The sequence below is a fragment of the Mytilus trossulus genome, chromosome 8 (assembly GCF_036588685.1).
Source record: "Mytilus trossulus isolate FHL-02 chromosome 8, PNRI_Mtr1.1.1.hap1, whole genome shotgun sequence".
In the NCBI taxonomy this organism is placed as follows: Eukaryota; Metazoa; Mollusca; class Bivalvia; order Mytilida; family Mytilidae; genus Mytilus; species Mytilus trossulus.
Genome location: NC_086380.1, coordinates 15,199,666 through 15,222,221, shown reverse-complemented (window position 1 = coordinate 15,222,221; position 22,556 = coordinate 15,199,666). Strand labels below are relative to the sequence as shown.

The 22,556-nt window shown below is 32.0% G+C and overlaps 2 protein-coding genes and 1 long non-coding RNA gene across 6 annotated transcripts in view; 2 read left to right on the top strand and 1 right to left on the bottom strand.

The window, feature by feature from the left end:
* The window catches only part of LOC134728344 (protein phosphatase Slingshot homolog 2-like), a 55,684-nt gene extending 46,675 nt beyond the window's left edge, over positions 1-9,009 (top strand). For 3 of the 4 annotated variants that reach the window (XM_063592929.1, XM_063592927.1, XM_063592930.1), the window contains 5 exons: positions 279-439; positions 1,027-1,882; positions 2,629-3,068; positions 3,377-3,403; positions 5,017-9,009. In XM_063592929.1, the coding sequence (XP_063448999.1) occupies positions 279-439; positions 1,027-1,882; positions 2,629-3,068; positions 3,377-3,403; positions 5,017-6,368 (2,836 nt within the window). In that variant the 3' untranslated portion in view covers positions 6,369-9,009. The remainder of the gene's footprint in view (positions 1-278; positions 440-1,026; positions 1,883-2,628; positions 3,069-3,376; positions 3,404-5,016) is intronic. The other variant, XM_063592928.1, reaches the window with a different exon arrangement.
* LOC134728349 (uncharacterized) overlaps positions 1-22,556 on the top strand; it is a 450,627-nt gene that overhangs the window by 51,248 nt on the left and 376,823 nt on the right. The window lies entirely within an intron of this gene.
* LOC134681462 (carbohydrate deacetylase-like) lies at positions 13,967-22,469 on the bottom strand. The gene is made up of 6 exons (XM_063541098.1): positions 22,404-22,469; positions 20,479-20,587; positions 19,803-19,933; positions 16,178-16,277; positions 15,382-15,547; positions 13,967-14,282 (listed from the first exon to the last, which is right to left on the bottom strand). Exons 1-6 carry the CDS (start codon positions 22,467-22,469, stop codon positions 13,967-13,969), a joined length of 888 nt encoding a protein of 295 aa, XP_063397168.1.

The following is a 22,556-nucleotide window of genomic DNA, read 5'->3' as shown; positions in this document are numbered from 1 at the left end:
TGCTGTTAGTTATGTGCTTTCATCAATACTTTTACTTTTTATTTGTTATAAATTCTTTTCCCCTGATTAACAGAGAATGGCAAAATTACGAAATCAAATCTCCACGAAAAGCGTTTGCCTGAATCCTAAAAAATTGATTACCTCGAAAATTTATGAAACTACAGTATTAAATAAATCTACAGTATTCACAGTATTTTTTAACGTGAAAAAACACACATTTGTATTTTAATAATTCATTAATTTAAAATTTCTTTTATTCATAATCTTATGATTTTCAGCAATCAAAGACAGATCTTTAAATTGCGTTCTGAAACAAAGATGGATGAAAAAGTCAAAGAAATAGAAAAAGAAGATGTAATGAGCAATGAGGATTTTTTAGGTGTATATCAGGAACCCATTGATGAAAGTTACTCCGATGTGTTCCTTAAAGATATCTCAGGTAACTAGGGATGACATGTGTCAACTATCAGAGATTTATTCACCAAGGTCAACACTTTATTCAAGGTCAAAGATTTTCCATTAAAGTAGAAAATTAATTGGTAAATGAAAATCAAAATTAGTTACTATATTGATTTAGACAACCAGATATGTGTTAAGTGCTAAAAGTTTGAACAATTAAAAATCAGTTATGCCAAAATAAAAGAATACAACTGGAAGTGACATTATTGGGGCAAGATTGGCAATACCAGAACAACTGTAAAAGATGTGTGGTTCTAGACACAAAATCATTTTAAAACAAACAAAATATCTATCAAACAGAACTTACAACCTTAAAAAATATAATAGATTTGTAGAACATATAGAACATACCAAATAGAACTTGCAACCTTAACAAATATAATAGATTTGTAGAACATATAGAAAATACCCAATAGAACTTGCAACCATAACAAACTTAATTTCTTCCAAACAGAATCATTAAGAATAAAATTTAAAAAGTGTTTGTCATTTATATTACATAAACAAATATAATGTGTAGAATAGAAATGTACATCGTAGTGAATGATTTCTTTATTATTCTTACAGATAACTGTTCCTATGACTTTGACATTGAAATAGGGAGTAGTTCTAGAAGTGCTGATTCTAATGAAGAATTTTATCCCGATCTACCTTCCCCACAACCAGATGGCGCTCAAGGTAAAGACATTCCTGACGAGGATAGTGATGGTGATTCTGAATCTTCAGATGAAGATGAGGAGGAAGAAGATGTTCCTATCAGTTTTCCACAGAAAAGTATATCTCCAACATCGAAATCTTCTTCAAGTAGTAATTTTGTGTCAGAAAAGCTTATTTCTACATTGCCAGCCAGTAAACAAACTTTAAACACTGAAAAAGTCCCAACTGAAACAAGAAAAGGTGAATCTCATAGTGATATGGATATAGCTGAGATTGAAGGTGACTGTGACCTTGAAAGTGACAAATCAAGGGACACAACTCCATTGTCAGACTTAGGTATCCATCATCATTATATTAAGGAGAATATACCATGGAGTGCTGGAACTGTTAAGAAAACCAAAGAAAATTTAGAGGGCAAGAGTAAGGATGTGTCAGGTCAAGGTTCAAGGTCAGATGACATTAAAAGAAAATTTAAAGATATTGAAACTAGTCCCGAGTCGAGTCACTTTTTGTTTGATGATCATGTCACAACAACTACTGAAGGTATAACTATTATAGTGACTGATGAATCCGACAGGCTGTTCCATCCTATTGATGGCGTTACTCAATCAGAAACAAATGTGGATAAAGTTCAGGATGAAAAGTCAGCACAAAAGGATGAAAATCAGGATTTAAAACGACCAGCATCCGTATATGATTTGGAGGAGATATCTCTACCTGCTGGTATTGTACGTAGAACTACCCAGGAGATAGAGGATAGGAATAGGTAGGTCAGAAGTCAGGTTTAAGCAAGGAAGAGAAAGAAACACATAAAAAAAAAAATTATGTCCAGTTTACAGCGGATTCCATTGAGTGTGTACGTAGCGAAAGGTAATATCTTTGGTTAGCGTGCTTGTTAACTGAACAGTGAAGTCATTATTTGGTCAGGTATACTACCCTCCTTTCGAAGAAGCATAGTCCAACAGACAGATTGATTGGTTTTCTGTCGGACTAGTCTATTTCTAAAGTAGGGTAGTTTACCTAACCTAACAATGACTTCATGGTTCAGCTAACAAGCAAGCTAACTAAAGATATTACCTTTTGCTACACACCCAATGGAATCCGCTGTAAAATATATTTCACTTTTGATTATGAAATTCAAGAGTCTTTGATAACTCTTGTTCAGAGAATATAATATCAAATGACATAACAATGATGAAATAAATGTTGAGCTTCTAAGCAGAACAAAAACTATCAATAATGCAGCATGACTCGATGACCAATCAATTTAGAATACTGTAGTATGAAATGTATGACTATTTCAGATATATCAGATATTTTAAAATGTTAATAGATTTATTTAGGTTTAAAGACACTGAAATTAATCTACAAAAGATAGATCTAAAGCCTTGATGAGAGAGAGTTGACATTGAATGTATATTCATTCATACTATGACAGTTTAAAATATATATCAAGACCAAGTATTAATGATAAATAAAGAAATGACATTTTAATCAATTTCTTTATTTCAGAATTGACGACCAATCTCCAGACTCTTTACATAAAGCTTTACAGAGATCATCAAGTTTAAAGACAGAGCGAGACACTCCACGTAAAAAACGCAATTTAGAAAGACGTAAAACAATTACTCCAATCTTATCATCATGCTCGTCTTCATCATGTGATGCTAGTCCAACCAAAGATATCAGTGTATTAAACCTCTCAACGTATGACTCAGTGTTTACAAGTCCAGCAGTGTTGTCAAGGCAACTTGATGACGAAAAGAAAGAGTCTGAAAAAACATTAGAGAAAGACAATAAGACAGATTTTGTTAATAATGGTGCAAATAAACTTGATGATAATACTGAGGAGGTTAAATCTATGGAACAGGAGGAAGCAGATTTAGCTGTTTATAAATTTCTAGGAGAAGAAGTTTCTGTGAAAAAAGGAATCGTTAAAAAACAAACTATGGGTAGGTTTACAGTTACTACCGGTGTTTTAACACATATTTTCTTTGGAACAAGTATATTCCTATAACTCAATTTCTTCAAGTTTGACACTTAAATTAATCTACTATGGTCATATTAAAGATTTCTCTAATAGTCTAAAAAAGTCAAATTTCTTGTTTCCTTTTCAAAAGGTACTAAATTTGAAATAAGTATAACATGACAGTAGTTTATTGTAGTTTAAGAAGGGCCAATATTTGTAGTAATATGTTTTGAAAAATATAATACAATCAAAACAGAAGTAAGACCATTATGAATGTGCACTATTCTCTAGGTATACATATGTATAATGATGACACACGTAAGTAAAGATGGCATGATAAATGTTAAATTTTTACAGAAATGCATGAACGACATATATATATATATATATCAATCACAAAAGTTTTAACGAGGTGCGCTCAACATGCTCAATACATCTCAAATTTTGCAGGAATAAGTTGTACTTTTGTCACTATGATCATTGAAAGTATGTGAAATGTTTTAAAATTCACCTGTTAAACCAATGAATACATGTTTATTCAATATTAAGCACCCTCACATTTTTCACTATCCCCCTGCTGCATGTGGTAAACCATATTCAGCATGACGGTGTGTCCATCCATATATTTCCCATTTAATAGATATAAATTTTCATTTCACATGCTACCAATCAGACCCTGTGAAAAATATATCTGGAATCTATATATGTTATAATGAAATTGTGCTTCCTGTATTTGATATCTGCATGTACTTACTGTGAGAAACACAACATGTAACACTTATGCAGGAACCACTTACAACAACTCGAATATCTGAATTTGTCCCCTTGTTATGGTGGGGTTCTTGGTGCTCATTAAGTTTCTGTCTCACCTACAGTAATGGTTCAGCAATGTTTCTGTCAATCAGATAGCCTTTTTTTTTAATATTCTCCAAAGGCAAGATATATCTCTGTGTCAATAGTTTATCTGTATATAGTGCTCTGTGGGATGTTGTTGAATGGATGTCTTTTATTTTTAGACTAAATGATGTTGTGTTTATACCCCCCTCCCCCCATAGCAGAGGGGGCATTTATTTTTCATCTTGTCTGACTGTGTCTGACCATCCATTCTTCCGTCAGTCCATACACCTGTCAGTCCATCCAAAAGTTGGTTTCTGTTCTCTTACTTTAGTTTGCCTCAACCAAAATATGAAACTTAAACACAATGCGTATTACCACAAAATACAAATCATGTTTGAAATTTGTTTGTGTCTTAAAACGTTCAAGAGTTATGCCCCTTTACAAATGGAAAAATTGTTGAATTTTTGTTTCTGTTTTCAAACTTAAGTTTGCCTTTACCAAATGTTATGAAACTTATACATAATGCTTTTTAAAATACCAGAAAACTCAGAACTAGTACAAATTTTGGTAGTTTAACTTTTATCATTTTTCAGATTTATCTGTTTATAACTTTATATGATATTAAAGCGAGGGCATAATCTTGGAATCATTTCTCCTTGATGCATCTCATCTAAAAATTGTGTTAGATGATGTAATTTTTTAATAACTTGTTCAAACTTCTATATGATCAAGACTAGCATCTAAAAGAAAACAGTTTACCCCTATTTTATGTTAAATGAACTCTTTTCTGTCAGGCAACATTACACTTTTAAAATACTGACAGCAGCAATCATAGGCAAGACACAGGGTCCTGATGGACTTTTAACAATTATTTCCTTTATTTTTGTCTAATTGAAAATGCAGAAAATTTGGTTCAGCTAAAATGATAAGACATGGCCCACAGTTTCAAATCAAACCAAACATTTATTTTGCATTGTAAAACTTGTATTTGAAGCTTTAAATTGAAAGCTAGTATAAATTTTGTGTAAAGTTGAAATGCCTTACACAGGGGATAAGTTTCAGAACATGTATTAAAATTGTATAATATTTTTCAGGCATTGAATTAATGAGTCGTGAAAGATCATCTTCTGAAACTGAGAAATCTGAAGTTGGAAGTCGAAGTAGAAAAACATCTGACAATGAGGGCAGTGGATCACATCCTACCACACCGACAGAAGTCAAAAAGTCATACAAAGAAATTGTGGAAGTTACCCCTTCATGTACTGTTAGTATGGACATGCAAAACAAAATAGAAAATGTATTAAGTCTGGAATCCGAGGAAACTAAAAAACCTTCAGAATCAGATGATAGAATTGAAGAGAAAACTCCATTATTCAGTGTAGCGAAAGAAAGTTTTGAAAGGGCAAGTGCTAAAACAAAAGACCATGAGGACTCAATATTTCATACACCAAAAAACAAAAAAAGGCCAGGTTTTGATGCAGCCACCTTAGAATTGATTCGAGAAATAGGGTCTGCAATTTTAAATAGTCCCGCCAAATCTGAAGTTGAGGATTATGAAGAGGAGGAAGCCCAATTAGGATCAGGTTTAGTGAGGCACTATGTCAGAGGTATTGAAAAGAAAACAAGTGTAGCTAAAAAGAAAAAGACTAGAGAGATTATAATTATAGATAAAGAAACACAAGAAAAGAAACACTCTTGGCGATGGAGTAGTCCCCCAGATCAAAATAAAGAATCTCCTAAAGAACTTTCTAAAAAACCACTGATTCAGTCAAATAGCAGTCCTGTTCTATCTACTAAACTGTTCATACAGTCAGGGAAACCAGGTAATGATTCTGATTTATCTCCCTTGAAAGGAAGTCCTCCAAAAAGAGGTGGAGAAATTGGCAAGGCTTCACCAAAAAAATTAGTTGGAATTGATTCAGAATATAGTTCCTCATTAGGGTCTGACAGTAGCGTAGGAGCCAAAGATGAGGAAAATAGCGAAGTTTTTGATTTCAAAAGTTTGGTAGGAAAATATGGAGGATCTTGTCAAGACTGTCTAGATAGTCATGTAAATAGCTCATCATTGTCAGAAATAAAAGAAGTTAATTCTTGTGAATCTCTGAAAAATGTCGGAACAAACCAAACGCAAAACACAGAAACTGAAATTGACAGTTCTATAGATAAACAATCGGATAGTGAAGAATCTACGAATGAGGATTGTGTCAAATTACGTCATATTAGAAATCATTTGAGAAAAACAAGTCATCATACACATCGTCCAAAATCTGTTGAGTTGGTCAGACGGCATTCTTTGGCTCCTAACATGTTTGGAGGAATGGACACTAGCACTGAAGACAATCAGTCTGCCTTTTCATGGGAAGGTAAAAAAGTCAGGAAACTTCAAGGAAAGAGTCACCCATTGACTAAACTAGAATGGCGGAAAAAGTTTTATAACACTATGTAATTCTAAAGAATTCAGGTTTCAGAAATTCATATAAATGACCGTACACATTGGCATTGAAAGAAGAGAACTCTGTGACAAAGTCTGCTTGTAGTGAGAAAAATTTCCAAGTTCTAAGAAATTAGTTTGTTACTTAATTTGCAACAAAAAATGAAAATATCCATTTTATCAAAACTTCAAATGATCTTAATGATCATTTCAATGTTTGATGAGCTTAAATACTGTTATGATCGCAACCTTAACCTACTTAAGGATCAAAGACCTCATAAAAGTGTGAATAACTGAAAGACTTTATGGTCAAGTAATTTTAAAGTTCGCTACTTTAGCATCACCAGAGTAAGAAGGTGTCGTTTCTCATCCGCCAGGTCTTGTATTGGAGTTAGCTCTGTGAAGAAAAGTTTGCATTGTTCTAATTCAAGATGCAACATTGCTTGAAAATAGAAATAGAATGTTAGAGTTATTAAAACTATTAGATGATCTTTAAATAAATTCTGGTGCACTAGAAAGATAGAACTTCTGAAATCAGTTGACTGTTAATGTGATACAATCATTCCATTTTAGAAGCTGTACATTTTGTTTGTTTGCCAGTTTGAGATTTAATATTGTTATATAAGATGTATAATGTCATGTATAGTTTCTGGTAGCTAAACTTTAATGGATAAGATTAAACTTAAACTGTACACTAAAAAACTAATCAAAACAGAATCATCGGTCCTTGACTAGTGTGGCCAGATTTCCATGTGTGTGACAGAGATGTGGCTTTAATAGGTAAAACTAGACAAGCAATTATAAAATGCTGTACCTCATTTATGCAAATTTATTGCCTACTATTTCATGGATCATTAGCATAATCTCCACACCCTTTATCTCTCGTTTCCAAATTTGGGTTTGTTTTTTGAACACATTTAACTGAAAAAGTTAATCGCAGCCAGACATTGTACTGACATTGAATCATTTCTAAAAATAGAATATACATCATCCAGCTGTGATATAGAGTTTGTTTTATTTTAATGTTTATGGCCGAGTTATATTGGTGTTGAGTAAATAATTTAACATTTGATGTTTTTTTTGCAAGTAAGTTTTTTTTAAGAGTACATGTTCTAAAAGTTTTATGTTGGTTTTTTTTCAAATAGATTTGTTTCTATTGTACGATGTTTTTCTGCATATCATTTTCAAAATTGAATTTTGCATTTATAAAATCCTATATATGTTGAAAATATATATTGATAAAAGTTACATGTCAGTTTTATGTAGCTGGTTCTATCATAAACATTCTTTGCAATTGTAATATTTTCAGTTAGGGACATACCAAGTTATGTTGTAATTGAGGCTATTCTTAATATTATCTGTTAAAAGTACTTTAATTTGTAAATACAAAATGTATCCATAACTGTTGTACATACATACCTATCAACTCCTCAATACCTCCATGGCGATTTTAAGTGCTAGAGGACCTAATTATCTCTTGCATGTTTACATTTATTATATTATGGTTTATTATGAGCATATAGATATTAAAATGGCATTTTAAATCCTTTAAAGTCCTTTTTTGGAGCTATTCATTTAAAACAAAGAGAATTTCAAAAATATTTGAAAACTTATGAATCAGGAAAGTTGGTCGTTTTGGGTTCACACGCCTTACAAAGTTGCACACAAAGTTTCTGGTCTAATTTCGGTAATTTTTCCCATGAATTAAAAAATTTGCATCTTTCTGAAATATTAACTTGTTTATTTGATACATTTTTTAAACTTTAGAGTTTTGGAATCAAGCATTCTTCATAGAATCAAATAAAATCCCATATTGATACTTAAAATAACTTGTACTTTTTATACTCCTAATAGGGTATAATCCAAATTACATGTAGTGTAGATCACAGAGGTTCACATTTGTAAAATTCATTATAAAAGTAACAACTGATAACAATTAAATCTTTGTAATTCTTTTGAATGGTAGTTCTTATTAATATATTTCAATCAATTGTAAAAATTAACCCAATATTGTAAACAAAGATATTTTTACCGCATCACATATCAGCGTGATTTTTGCGATTTGCAATAAGGCTATCACTGAACTGTTAAATCTTTCATGTTTCATGTATGTAACATCCCAAATACTTAATATTTTTCTTAAATTTTGCAGAAATGCAATGGCAACCAAAGAAGAAAAACAGATTGTATCAAATATTCCTTTGTTTGTTTGCCATTAGTCAATTGCATTGAGTGTGTAGGTAAATGCAATATCTTTGATTAGCTTGCTTGCTAGCTGAACTGTGAAGTAATTGTCAGGTAGTAAACTACCATCCTTTCAAAGTGACATAGTCCAACAAGCAAGATAAATTGGTTATCTGTTGGACTAGTCTACTCGTAAAGGAGGGTAGTTTACCTGACCTAACAATGACTTCACGGTTCAGCTAACAAGCAAGCTTACCAAACATATCACCTTTACCTACACACTCAATGTATTAGGCTGTAAATATTCCCTTGTTTACCATTAATTCCTATTGTACTACTGTATCTTCTTGAGGTGCTGTAAGCGTGTGTGTTAGCATGAACATCTATTGTGGTGCTTTACCAATTGTGCAATTAGATATTTATCATCTGATGTAAACATTTGTTATAGTCAATAAACATTAAGCTATTTTTATTACAAGAAAAATTCTGTTTTTATTAAAACTTATACCTGAAACTAGTTTCATTTAAAACTTGGACTTGGTCTGTTTGAAAAGTACACACATTTCAATGTATTGAGCTGTCACATGGTTGCAGGAATTTGATTTCCTCAAATTTTTCTGTTTGCATCAAACAGGAAACGTGTATGGGTGCCAATGAGACAACTCTCTCATCCAAGTCACAATTTGTAAAAGTAAACCATTATAGGTCAAAGTACAGTCTTCAACATAGAGCCTTGGCTCACACCAAACAGCAAGATAGAAAGGGCCCCAAAAATTTCGTAAATATTTTGGTTTGAAGATTAATGCAAGAATTTTTAAATCTTATATATGTCACCAATCCTTCATTAGACAATGGCATTGATAGTACTTCTTAATTGTTGTTTTCATCAGTATAGTTGTTATCAATTTTTGAAAAGTCTGGTTTAATGAAAACTGAGGGTTTCAACAACTAGGCAAACAAAAATGGGAACTAGAGAAGAAATTTTGTTTAATTTCTTTCTTTACAATACACATTTTAGCAGTTTGTTAAATCAGCTCCAGCTTACAGTTGCCATGACATTTAAAACCAATAAGAACAAAAATCAATTAACCTAGACCAGAAATCAAACACAAAACAAAAAGATAAGTGCTGTACCTTATTTGAAAAGTTCCATCAAAACCATCAATATTTTACAATCATGAAAACAAGTACTTTCAAAATAATTACAATTGGGCATTTAAATGAGGCTATGTCAGTTGGGTCCTACTAGATGAGCATGTACGCTATACAACCATTGCATTCGCCAAATAAAGTTGGCATATTTCTAATGTAAGTTGAGAATAGACTAAACCATTAAAAATTGGCAATGAACCATGAAAATGATATCAAGGTCATGTAATTCCTTTCAGACCAACATGTGATCACTACAATCTTTCCATACACTAAGTAAGTTTAACCTATTCATTTTACTAGTAAATTAACAGTCTATGACATACATACATACAAGATATCTTTCTGTATCAATTTTGTTGTTAGTAGTTGCTGAACCAAGAAATGAGCAAAAGGATGGAGGAAATATGCAGACAGAATATTTGGAACATGTAACATCTCTATCAATAAGGATATGAAGCATCCAGGTTTTCTACCGTCTGAAATTTAAAGCTTTATACAAATAGTTCACACCATGATGAGGTGTAATTTATGTTGTTTGGTTGTTGTCTCATTAGCTCTATATCTCTTCGTATTCATAGTACAACATATATCAGGTATCAAAGGCATTATTAGCAGCTGTAACTGATTAAATGAGGAAAGGCTTTTCTTGATGGAGTTTTTTATTTTTCTATGTACTGAATTGGAGGGTTGAGTACTTTATTTTATCTCTTTCTGGTAGACCATGTTCTTTTTTGAAGACCGTATGAAAACGAGAAGATATGACTTTCAATAAGACTACAAATCAACTAGCTCAATTATCAACCATTGGCCAACTTAATGTCTTCAACAATAAGCTAACCCATACAGCACAGCAAGCTATAGCAATCCCTGGCATGACAAATGTAAAAAAAAATCAAGCTAGATAACTATTTTTTTATGTAAAAAAAGAGGAAAAAATGGTATTCAGCAACAAAGGACAACCACAGAATTATAGGCTCATGAAAGGACAGGAACATAAAGTATGTGGAAGTGTAAATAGTTATCAAAAGTACCAGGATTATAATTTTATACGTCAGACACGCGTTTCGTCTACATAAGACTCATCAATGAGGCTCGGATCAAAGTAGTTAAAAAAGCCAAATAAATACAAAGTTGAAGAGCATTGAGGATCCAAAATTCCAAAAAGTTGTGCCAAATACGAATAAGGTAATCTACTCCTGGGGTAAGAAAATCCTTAGTTTTTAGAAAAATTCAAAGTTTTATAAACAGAAAATTTATAAAAATGACCATATAATTGATATTCATGTCAACACCGAAGTGCTGACTACTGGGCTGGTGATACCCTTGGGGACGAAACGTCCACCAGCAGTGGCATCGACCCAGTGGTGTAAATAGTTATCAAAAGTACCAGGATTATAATTTCTACGCCAGACGCGCGTTTCGTCTACATAAGACTCATCAGTGACGCTCGGATCAAAATAGTTAAAAAAGCCAAATAAATACAAAGTTGAAGAGCATTGAGGATCCAAAATTCCAAAAAGTTGTGCCAAATACGAATAAGGTAATCTACTCCTGGGGTAAGAAAATCCTTAGTTTTTAGAAAAATTCAAAGTTTTATAAACAGAAAATTTATAAAAATGACCATATAATTGATATTCATGTCAACACCGAAGTGCTGACTACTGGGCTGGTTAAACTTGTTTGTGAGCGCTCAACCCTCTATCTAACAAACTAAGAATCAGTTAAAGAAGGCTGAACACATCAGATCTACGTGAGTAAAAAGAGACCCAAAGTATTCACATTTTCTAAAGCTTGTTCAAAGCCAATAAAAACTTAATATATAAATTACATTTTCCTAAATTTAAGGAATAACAGTAATGTAGTTGAAGAGTTGTAGATTTGACGGTCGCAAATGCAGTTTTATTGGCGACGCGTAGCGGAGACAGTAAAACAGAGATTTGCGACTGTCAAATCAAAATTGACGGTGGCAACTCTTCAACTACAGTACTGTTATTCCGATTCTAATGTACTACAAAAAGTAAAAATACGATAAAACTTGAAAAAATGTCTAAATTTGTCAAATAAAAAAAATCTGCGAATCTTCATGAATGATTTTGGCACAAAGACAACATGGCTAAACGTGACGTCATACAAATGAAAACTTACAAGCTGGAGATTATGACGTTACTTGTACGCTTCATATTCGGATAAAATTACATTAAAACGGCGAATTCGAGGTAGGTGTTGTTTTATTTTCGATTATATAATAGTAATCGAACATTTGTTGATTCATCAATTCAAAATGGCGGGTCCCTCCTTAGTTACGCCTGGTCAACTGTGGATTTGACGGCCACTTTTAGCCAATGAAAAAAATTGTTACATCCAAATTGCATTAGAATATGATATTTATCAAACAAATTTAGTGCAAGACATATAAATGCATATTGTTGATAGTTTCTGACAAAAAAAATACAATAAAAATACACTTGTCTAATTGATACCTGTAAACTTGTGTGTGAATGATATAAAGCTTGGTAGTGTTCTTCTGAAGGTAAATGGTTGTTTGAATGTTGGGCACACTACACGAATATATAAAACAATGAATTAGAACAATAGGATTTATTTCAAAGGTAAAGACATAAACATCATCTGTAAATTTTCTATTAGATTGTATAGACATAAATAAATACAACAGTTTTGGTAAACAGAGCAGTAAAACTAGAGCAAAAAAACAAATCCTATCAATTTTTTACTATCTACTTTTTAAATATATTTATGATTAGCAAAATAAAAATTGTTGGCAAAAACCTCAATTATCAAAATGTGTTGTACAACAATATAAGAGTACAGAAATGTATCATGCAAATCATATTCAATTTTGTATACTGAAAATTCAGAAATTATTGCAAGGTTTTTATTGATGCAAATAATGTGACTGTATAAGTAATGCACATAGTTGTCCATTCTTGAATAATTTAATTTTGGATGTAACACATCTTCTGATTGGCTGACATAATTTTGTTATCAGCCCATAGACATAATTTAGTCATGTGATCGTGACCTCATTGACATTTTTTTCATGGTTTTGTATGGTTTAAAATAGAATTAAGAATTAAATTATAAGAAATGACTGTAATATTTTTTCTGTCTATTCGAAATAACATAAAAAATGTGGCAGAGAAAATGTCCCATTAATAAATGCCTGCACTTGTCAGTTTACTTTAGATTTATGAGTTTGTCTGTCCCTTTGGTATCTTTTAACCCTCTTTTGCGATAATTTCTGAATTTTCAGCAAATAAACAATTTGCAATTTTTAACATTTGCTTCTATTCTGATTCAGTAATTAAGGGGAGTCAATTCAATTTCAGGGGGAGATAACTGTTTACCCAATGTTGAAAGTTTGATGTCCTATTCCGTAGGATTGCTGGTGGGTTGGACACCAAAGAAAAGCAACTATTCTTGCAATCCATGCTAAAAAAGTCTATAGCTTTGTTTTAATAGGTACACATACTAAGAAGTTATTTTAGATAACAACTATTACTGTTTTAGTTGTAATTTTAACACATATGAAAAATACATTTTAACTGTTTCGGCTTTTGAATGTATCATAGAAGTAAATGTTTGCTGTAAAAAGAAGTCAGGGCTATTCCAGAAAAAAATTTAGGGGGGGGGGGGTTGGAAGGCAGTTTTTGTCAGCACCGGCCACCCAGACAATTGTAATTGCGAATTATAGTGCATTATAGTGTGAAAAGTTGCTCTGATACCCATCACCCATGTATTATTAATATAATGTACCTTCCAACCCCCCCATACATTTTTTTCTGGAATAGCCCTCAGCAAAATTGCATGCATGAAATTTGAAAAATAGAGCAAGAAAACTTTTATTTAAAAATATTTTTAACTTTTTTTCTTCAAAATGACATCCATCTATTGACATGAAAATAACAACGAATTAAAAAAAAATCAATGTACTAAAAAAGTGTACCATACAAAAATCAAGTTATAAACATACAATCACTGTTGTACAACTTAAAGAAAAAGAAAATTGAAGTATGAAAATGAACGAGATCAACAGTATAATGCCTTGTTAACTTATAATATCAATATATTTAAAAGTTCTTAATACACAGCCTCTAGAACTTTAACTTTTAAAGGGTGCAGCTTCTTATTAATACATTTATCTTGATTATCTAAACTGTTTTAAAGACAACTTTGCTTACTTATCACAGAAATATATTGAATAAATAACCTGAATGGCAAACTTAAAAATCTAATAATTTAAAGTAAAATCCCTAAAGTCATTTTCGTATACTAAATGCTTCTGTTAAAAACAAAGACTCATAACTTACTAATTTGAATTTTGATTTTTCAATGAATTTCTTCAGTTTTATATCACACAATAAATTTAATTCATTTTCTCTATAATGGGACCGAGAGAAATCATCAGGACCACAACCACATCCTCCTTCCTGTTCTGTTCTATACCCAGGATGCACCATGAATTCACAGAAAGTGTCTCCATGGTTACCACCATTTAACATGTCTGCCAATTTCTCTATGATTGAATCCACAGATGTTTCGTAAGAATCCAGACCAAAAAATCTTTCTGCATACCTACAAAAATGAATAAATATTTGTTGAGACAATAGACCACTTTCGAGTTCATCCGTCACCGGAAAAAACTCGTCAATTATACGCGCCTTTATCACCGTCATTTGTGCGTTTAGGGGCGTCGTCACTTCCTTCCAATGTTGAGTGAGTGGTTGGAAAACTATAATTCTATATTGTACGAATTATTCGGCAAATTGAATTCTCAAAATTGACAATCAACACTGCTGTCGTTAGGAAATTGTCAGTAAGTACCTACAGAGCAACCATTATTTCTAGTTTATCCTGCACAAAGACGATCACTAAGACACTTGATGAACGTAAATAGTGCAGGGATACAGGCGAGCCCCTATATCTGGTAAATGACGTCATAAAGGCGTGCATAATTGACGAGTTTTTGCCGGTGACGGATGAACTCGAAAGTGGTCTATTGATAAAGGACTATGCAGAACTTTAATAACTAACTCAACATATTCTAAATGTGCAAACGATTAATAAATTGATTGGTGAGTTAATTAAATTGAAATAAATAAGAATCTGCTTTGTTTTCTTACACTAAAAAATTATAACTGACAACATTTCAAATCCACCATTGTGGTTTTAAGAACAAGATGACCTAGTGTATCACTTACACACATCAAAACTGTTCTTAATTAATATTCATTTGTTTAAAATAAATGTTCATCTGCTAAAATGGCACTTTAACTCCTCTTAAAGTGTCTGCCTGAAAATTTTCTGAAAATTGGCAAGTCTGTACCAATAAAACATGTATGTTTAAGACAAAGTTCCTTAACTCTAGGAAGAAACAAAAGTTTGGCTATGCTTTCTTCACAACTGCATTTGAATGCATGGTTGTAATTAGTGACAAATTTGGAAAAGGGCGACTTTGAAGGTTTAAGTCTGATTGGATAATTTTTTGTTGTTGCATAAAATTGTCCATTTTCAGGAATTACACCCCCTCCTCTTTTCACAAAACGTAAATCAGCCCTTGGGATTCATGTGTAGTTATGGACACAGCAAATATTAACCCCTATGTAAAGTCTATTCATGAATTCACTGTAAGATGTGATATTTAATAATCATTTTTTTTATCAATATGACTTACTTAATACCAAATCTGTTAAAGACTTGTCTGGCGGAGTGTGAATCATTGATAACTGTCTGTAGAAAGTCTTTGTTTGGTAGATCTGTCTCACTGATATCTTCTATAGGTAACCTGGTTACATAGATACCATTCCTTGCTAACACTTCACTAAATACTTTACTTATGCCTAAAATAAAAGATAATCTGCAAGACTTGACTTTAATCAAAGAATTGTTGTTAATAAACTACTCCTACTTTTTCTAAATACAACACACTTAAATGTAATTTTAACAGTATACTGCACATACTGAAATTTAAATGGCGAAAATATGTTTTGAGTTTTTCTGAAACTGAGGCTGTGCATTGGCCGATCCAGGGAAGGGGGGTTCTGGGGTTTGGAACCCCCCCCTTTTTTTTGGACAATCAATGCATTTGAATGGGGACATGTAGTTGGAACCCCCCCCCCCTTTTGTCTTGGTAAGGACCCCCACCCCCTTTTAAAAATGGCTGGATTCCCCCCTGCTGAATCAACCCCTTTATAGTAAACATAAACAATTTATCACCTTTTCCTTATTATAACTATGATACTTAAGTATATGATAAACAGATTTGACAAAATAATAAGCTTTCAAAGTTAAACCATAGAAATTCAAAATTCAATGAATGAGGGTCAGGGCCAACAAATCTACATGGAGTTGTGTCAATGCTTATACATGTATTACTGCATAGGCAAGCAATATTATTGATTTATGTTTACCTAGTGCAGAAAAATTCCTTAAGCCTCCATTGGGGTAGTGTAAATATTATATAATAATACCTGGTAACAAATGGACATGTTGGTGGCCATCTACATGGAAAGGTTTGACACCCATTAACAGTTCAAACTTGTCTATCTGGGCCTGCATCTCTTCATCAACCTAAAATGAAGTTCATATTTCAGACAAATTCAAGTGAAGATCAACAATATTTAGTTTTAATATAGCATCCCATTAAAAAAAAAAAAAATCAAGCAGGATATATTTCTATAAAAATTAATTATAAACTACAATTTAAAAATAAGAAGATGTGGTATAACTGCCAATTAGACCAACTTCCTACCAGAAACCATATGAGAAACTAGTGAGATAGAAGATTACAACTATAGGTCCCTGTATAACCTTCAACTATTAGCAACATCCATATCCTCATAGACAGCTAAAAATAGGCCTAAAATGAAATGTAAAACAATTAAAACTAGAAAAAGTTACAGCCTGATTTATGTAAAAAAAACAATGAATCACATACAAATATACATACTGTGGATTCATTAATATTCGAACGGTGGATACTAATTTTCGTGGATTTCGTGGATACAGGAGAACCACAAATTTAAATGTTCAATGAATTACAAATCTTCTAAAGGAATTTATGCAGACTTTGCAAAAATTAACAAAATTTAATATCCATGTATTTGCAAATTTTCCTCAATCCACGATAATTATTATCCATGAAAAAAAAATTGAATCCACAGTATATTTTGGAAGTAATTTGTGGTGTGCAAGCCTTGGATAATCCTTATATATAAGCATTTCATTTCATGCTTGCCCTTTTTCTATTATGAAAATAAAGTATGATCATTATAATGTTGGATTAGTGTTTTAAAAATGTCCAGTGGCACATATTACAAGCATACAAGGATGAGTTCAGGTTGACTAGATATGAACCCTGCTAATGAGCTATGTAGTAGATCAACAAAACAAGCTGGATTATCCTTCTAAGCACGGGTTATAATAAGCATCACACTTGATAATCGATACTTAACAAACATAATTGTGGCAAACAGCCATAAAATCCTTCCCAGATGTAGCATTATTCTTTATTAATTCAATGTAGACAAACAGTTGCAGTTGAGAGAAAGTAGTCTCCCTTTCTAACCATCATAGACTTTAAACAGGAAAAAAAAGTTATTTTCCTAATAAAATGGAAAGACCATAAGTATACCCATTGGTATAAAACCAACTGACTAAAAGAAAAATCATCAAAATCATCAATCCTTGTGAGCATTTTGTTAATTTTAAAACATCACATTTTCTAGAAATTTTATATATTTCATTACAATCAAGGGTATGTTTCTTGACAATAACTGTTGTAATACATATAAAGTTCACTATAAAGTTCTCCTAAATAGATATAAATTTAAATAAAGGCCCACGGAAAAAACTATTAAAATTGGATAATTGATAAATAGAGAAAGCATATAAAATATTAAACCTGTAAAATAAAAAAATAAAAAAAATTGTTCCAATAGGGTAGATTTTTTAAATCAAGGCATATAGTACATGGGTCATGGTTAAACAATACATCAGGACATGCAGATACATCTTCTAATGTTGGTAAACCATACAAAAATATAACATGTACTCAAAATAATACAAACAAAACAAGTCAGCACTTACTAATTCTGTTAAATTTCTCTAGAATCTAAAATAATTGAAGGCAAATACTAAAACCCTAAAATAGCTATAGCCAATACATTGGGTTGAATTGAATATTAAAGATACATTCAGGTTTCTAACTAGCTATGAAAGAAGTATAATTCCAAAGTGATTTCTTTTTTCAAAATAGTTCTTCGTAAACATGGCATACAATACATGAACTATTTCTCTCTATGTTTTACATGCTTAGTCTAAACTACAAATAGAAACAAGTGGCTATTTATATCACAAAAACTCAGGTGTTACATTTAAAGTCATGAGAAACCTCAAATTAAAAAAAATAATGCATATGTTTTTTTACAACTCAATGGATAGTTTTCATTATAAAACTTATGTACATATACTTTTTTCTGAAGAAAATTCTTTAATTTATTCATATTTAGAAGAAGTTTACTTTATTTTAATTGCTTCCTTCCAGGAACCAATTCCCCCTACATATTTTCCGTATGCAAAGTGACCTCAGTGTGACCCATCTCGTAAAAATCCTGTGATCGCAATACGCATGGATGTCCTTAAAATAAACTATTATCTGAATTTACATGTTAAACACGTGCTCAATTTCCATGCTTTTTTGTTGATTTTTTGTCAATTGTTGACAAACAGGTGACAATCGTTAAACTTCGGCTTCAAAACACGAACTTTAATTACCTGCCATATTTTCACAACACTGACCGATTGAGAAAAAAAATTGACGAGAATATGAAATTTACACGAAAAAATGATAAATTCGTGCACAGAAGACATAGTTTATGATGTTTGTATGCATTGGGCCATTCAAGTTAATTTCTGACAGGTGGGGATGGATGGGGAGAATTTTGTTTATACATGTCAGAAAAAAACGTCATGAAAAACTACCCATCAGATCTAAAAATCAAGACCTATCAGATGTAGTTTCTGTTCATATTGGGTGGATGGGCTCTCATGGGAAAAAATGACCCATCAGAATTTTTTACTGCAAGGATTGTACCCATCAGAATTTTAAATACAATACCAGATAATGCATGATACGTAACTGTCTGCATTCAAAAGCACCCATAAGATCTGATATAAGCATTTTTGTAACCCCTAAGATGTAATTATTTTTAAATTATTTACTGCTGCAAGACCCTCAGACGTTTTTTGCGTATAAGTGAACGTGTCAGATGGAAAAAAAAAAAATGTCACCCCTAAGATGTATAAATTTTACACCCTCAGAAAGGACCATCCTACCCCCTTTAGCAGATATTAACTTGAATGGCCCATTGCTTCAAGAATTGGAAGAACATTATTTTTAACCGGTCACTCGTTTCTTCTGACTTTAATGTCAGTGTTATTGTTATAGCATTAAATGTAATAAGTTCTGTACAGTGTAAGTTGAAAAGCCAATCAAAATGCTTGTGAGCACTGAATGGTAAAACTTGCATTCATTTTGCAATGGGAACTAAAAATGTTTCTGGCATCAGAAGCCTTTACTACAAATCGTATTGGTTTCAATTATGGACAAAGGTAGATATTTCCAATTTTAGATTTTACTTTTTCACTAATAGCATTGATATTTTTAGAACCGATACTAGATTCACTTGGTTGACAACATGTATACATGGCTAATTATGATGTTCACATCATGTATAGAAAGCTATTTATGATGTTCACAACGGGCTAAGACGGCTACAGTAGTTATGAAGTTCACCTTTTGTATAAATGGCTAGTTATTAGTATCACAACATGTATGAGTTACAAAACATGTATTGACAGCTATTTCTGAGGTCCACAACATGCAAAGACAGCTAGTTATGCGGTCCCATCATGTATACATAGCTAGTTTTGGGGTTCACAACATGTATAGACAGCTAGCTATGAGGTCCCAACATGTATATATAGCTAGTTATGATGTTCACAACATGAATGGCTAGTATGTTACATCAACATTTATGATTTTATCTACAAGAGTAATCCTATTTCTAATGTTCTGCTACATGAGTTTACTACCTGTTTAAAATCAATGTTTCTTAGTTTGTTTTGTTCTCTGATTCCAAGCTTCCCCAACAAACACCCATCTTCTCCAAGTAGTGAGGTAGCTTCTGTAAGAGGTAATCCTTCTGACAAGTTCAGATGTAACCCTATAAATAAATCAAGATACATAATTTGTTTGAATTCTATTAGAATTGAAACAGTTTAATAATAATTGATGTGGCCCATAACAATTTTTATAAATTTTGATGCAAGATATAAGATATAATATTTATATTTGTTAAAATCAATACTGTAAATTCAGAAATTATTGCGAGGTTTTTATCATTGCGAATAATGCCACTGGATGGGTATCGCAATCATAAGAACTTGCATTCTGATAACTGAAACATAGATCTGAACGTAGATTTTTGGAAATCGTGATAATTAAACTCGCATTTTTGTCCATTCTTGAAAAATCGCAATAATAAATGTACGCAATAATTTCTGAATTTACAGTTACTAATATTATATCATCAAAAATGAACTTCTAGTTCCTTGTTCTCTGATCCTTTCAACTTGAATTTGACCTTGAATTGGCACATACAGAAAGTATTGTTTTAAAAAATATGTTCTGAAATAATGAAACGCAAATAAACCCTTCAATTTGTATAAATGGTTCCTGTAACCTTGACCTTACACTAGAAAGTCTCACCTGTAGGGATACGATACTCATGGACTAGGTCAACAGCATGTAGAACTGCTTCACCATTAATTAATATTGATGTACTAGTGATAATTCCTTCAGTAACCTTGACCTTACACTAGAAAGTCTCACCTGTAGGGATACGATACTCATGGACTAGGTCAACTGCATGTAGAACTGCTTCACCATTAATCAATATAGATGTACTAGTGACAATTCCTTCAGTAAAACATCTTAAAATTCCTTCATTTCTAGGAACACTGTAACCAAGGTCATCACCATTGACAACCAAATACTTCATCTAATTTAAAATGTATTATTTTTTTCACTGGTTCCTATGCTTTACTGCTTTATATCTGCAAGTAAAAAGATCTATTTTTCAGGCAAAAGTTTATGTTTTTCACAAGAACATGATGACATTATAGCCCCTTCAGATTTTATAAAGTTAATGTACAATGACTGAGGGGACAGGACTGAATAATATTCATGTAAATGAGATTTGCCAATGCTAATACAAATGTATACCAAATACTATTTACTAACCATAACTTTCTTCTTGAACTGGCCATATCACAAACTTAAACATGTGAACTATGCAAGATTTAAAAGTTAATAGACCATGAATGAGAGGGCAGGGCCAAAACAATCTCCATGAAAATGAGGTCCTAATGCAAATAAAACTTCATACCAAATATCATTGACTTATCAAGTTGATCCCCTTAAAACATGTCCAATCACGAACTCTAACAAATTGTTGACACCACCTTCAGCAGGCCTAATTTTCACTCCTGTAGCACTCCATAAAAAATCATGTTAAAAAAAATATACAATGATCCTGCAGAATGTACCCACACATTTGTAGGGAAGGCAAACTCCTTTTGTTTTTAACTATCCATTTTGAGTTTACCCTTATGCTTGAAGCAGAAAACAGCATCCTTCTATGTAATGGGGTGGAGATAATTGCTCATGATATACTACTGTAATGAATAATGGTTTGCTACTTTGATTTTTTTTATAGTACAATATATTCCCTTTTTACTTTTTGCTTTTTATCATGCACTTTCTATGATGGCTTCAGCTTTGTTCTGGTCTTGGCTTGGTCTTCATGGGGTATTTAAAAATTGGTCTACTAAAGCAGCATATGACTAAGTAACTTCTATATATGATATTAGAACTTATTTTGACAGGTTTAATAAGTAACACAGTCATCTACTCACATGAATAATTTGGGACTACACAATGTTTAACACAATTTCTCAAATCCATTAATAAATCATTAAACTCATTTCCTTGAACTGCTTATTTTCATCTTGCATTTCTTTGTCAAGTTTTCTTACACAGTCCTCAAGATTATGGTTGGTATATTACAATTGCAGCAGATTTTTTGACTTGCAGCAGGCCTGAATATAAAAAAAAGATGTGGTATGCTTGCCAATGAGACATCTCTCCACAATAGACCAAAAGACACAGAAATTAACAGCTGTCACCACAGACATAAAGAATGTCTTATATGCTGTTTTCCAAAACTTTAGTCGACCATTTGATTTATCTATAACATTCACATTCAAAGAATGTTTTACACTTCAAAATCATTCTTTTCTATCATACATAGTGCCGACCTTCAAATGTTAACAAAAAGTTGAGATGTGCCAATGTTATGATTGTTTTCTATTTGACTCTTTTTGGAGCTAAATGACCTACAGCCTTTTAAAGCATACTTTACTGTATTGTTCATTGTTGAAGGCTGTACAAAATCCTAAAGTTGCTTACAATCACATCTTGTAGTCTCTGATGGAAAATTGTCTCATAGTTAATACCACATCCCTTATTTTTATATAGCTCACAAGAAGATAAATCAAACTAACCAGAAACATAATTCTAACTCCAAGTATTTGATTCTAAATACCAAGTTGTAGCAGAGAAGCAGAAAATACCAATTTTAAATATCTTGTTGACTCTGTCAGAATAAACACACTACCTCCCACAATAGAGGCTAACATGTAGAGATATTTAAAACAAGGTGGTTGTTTAAAATAGAAAAAATGTCAGATGTAAGGCATTGCAGTAAAAGAATCTAAATATAAATA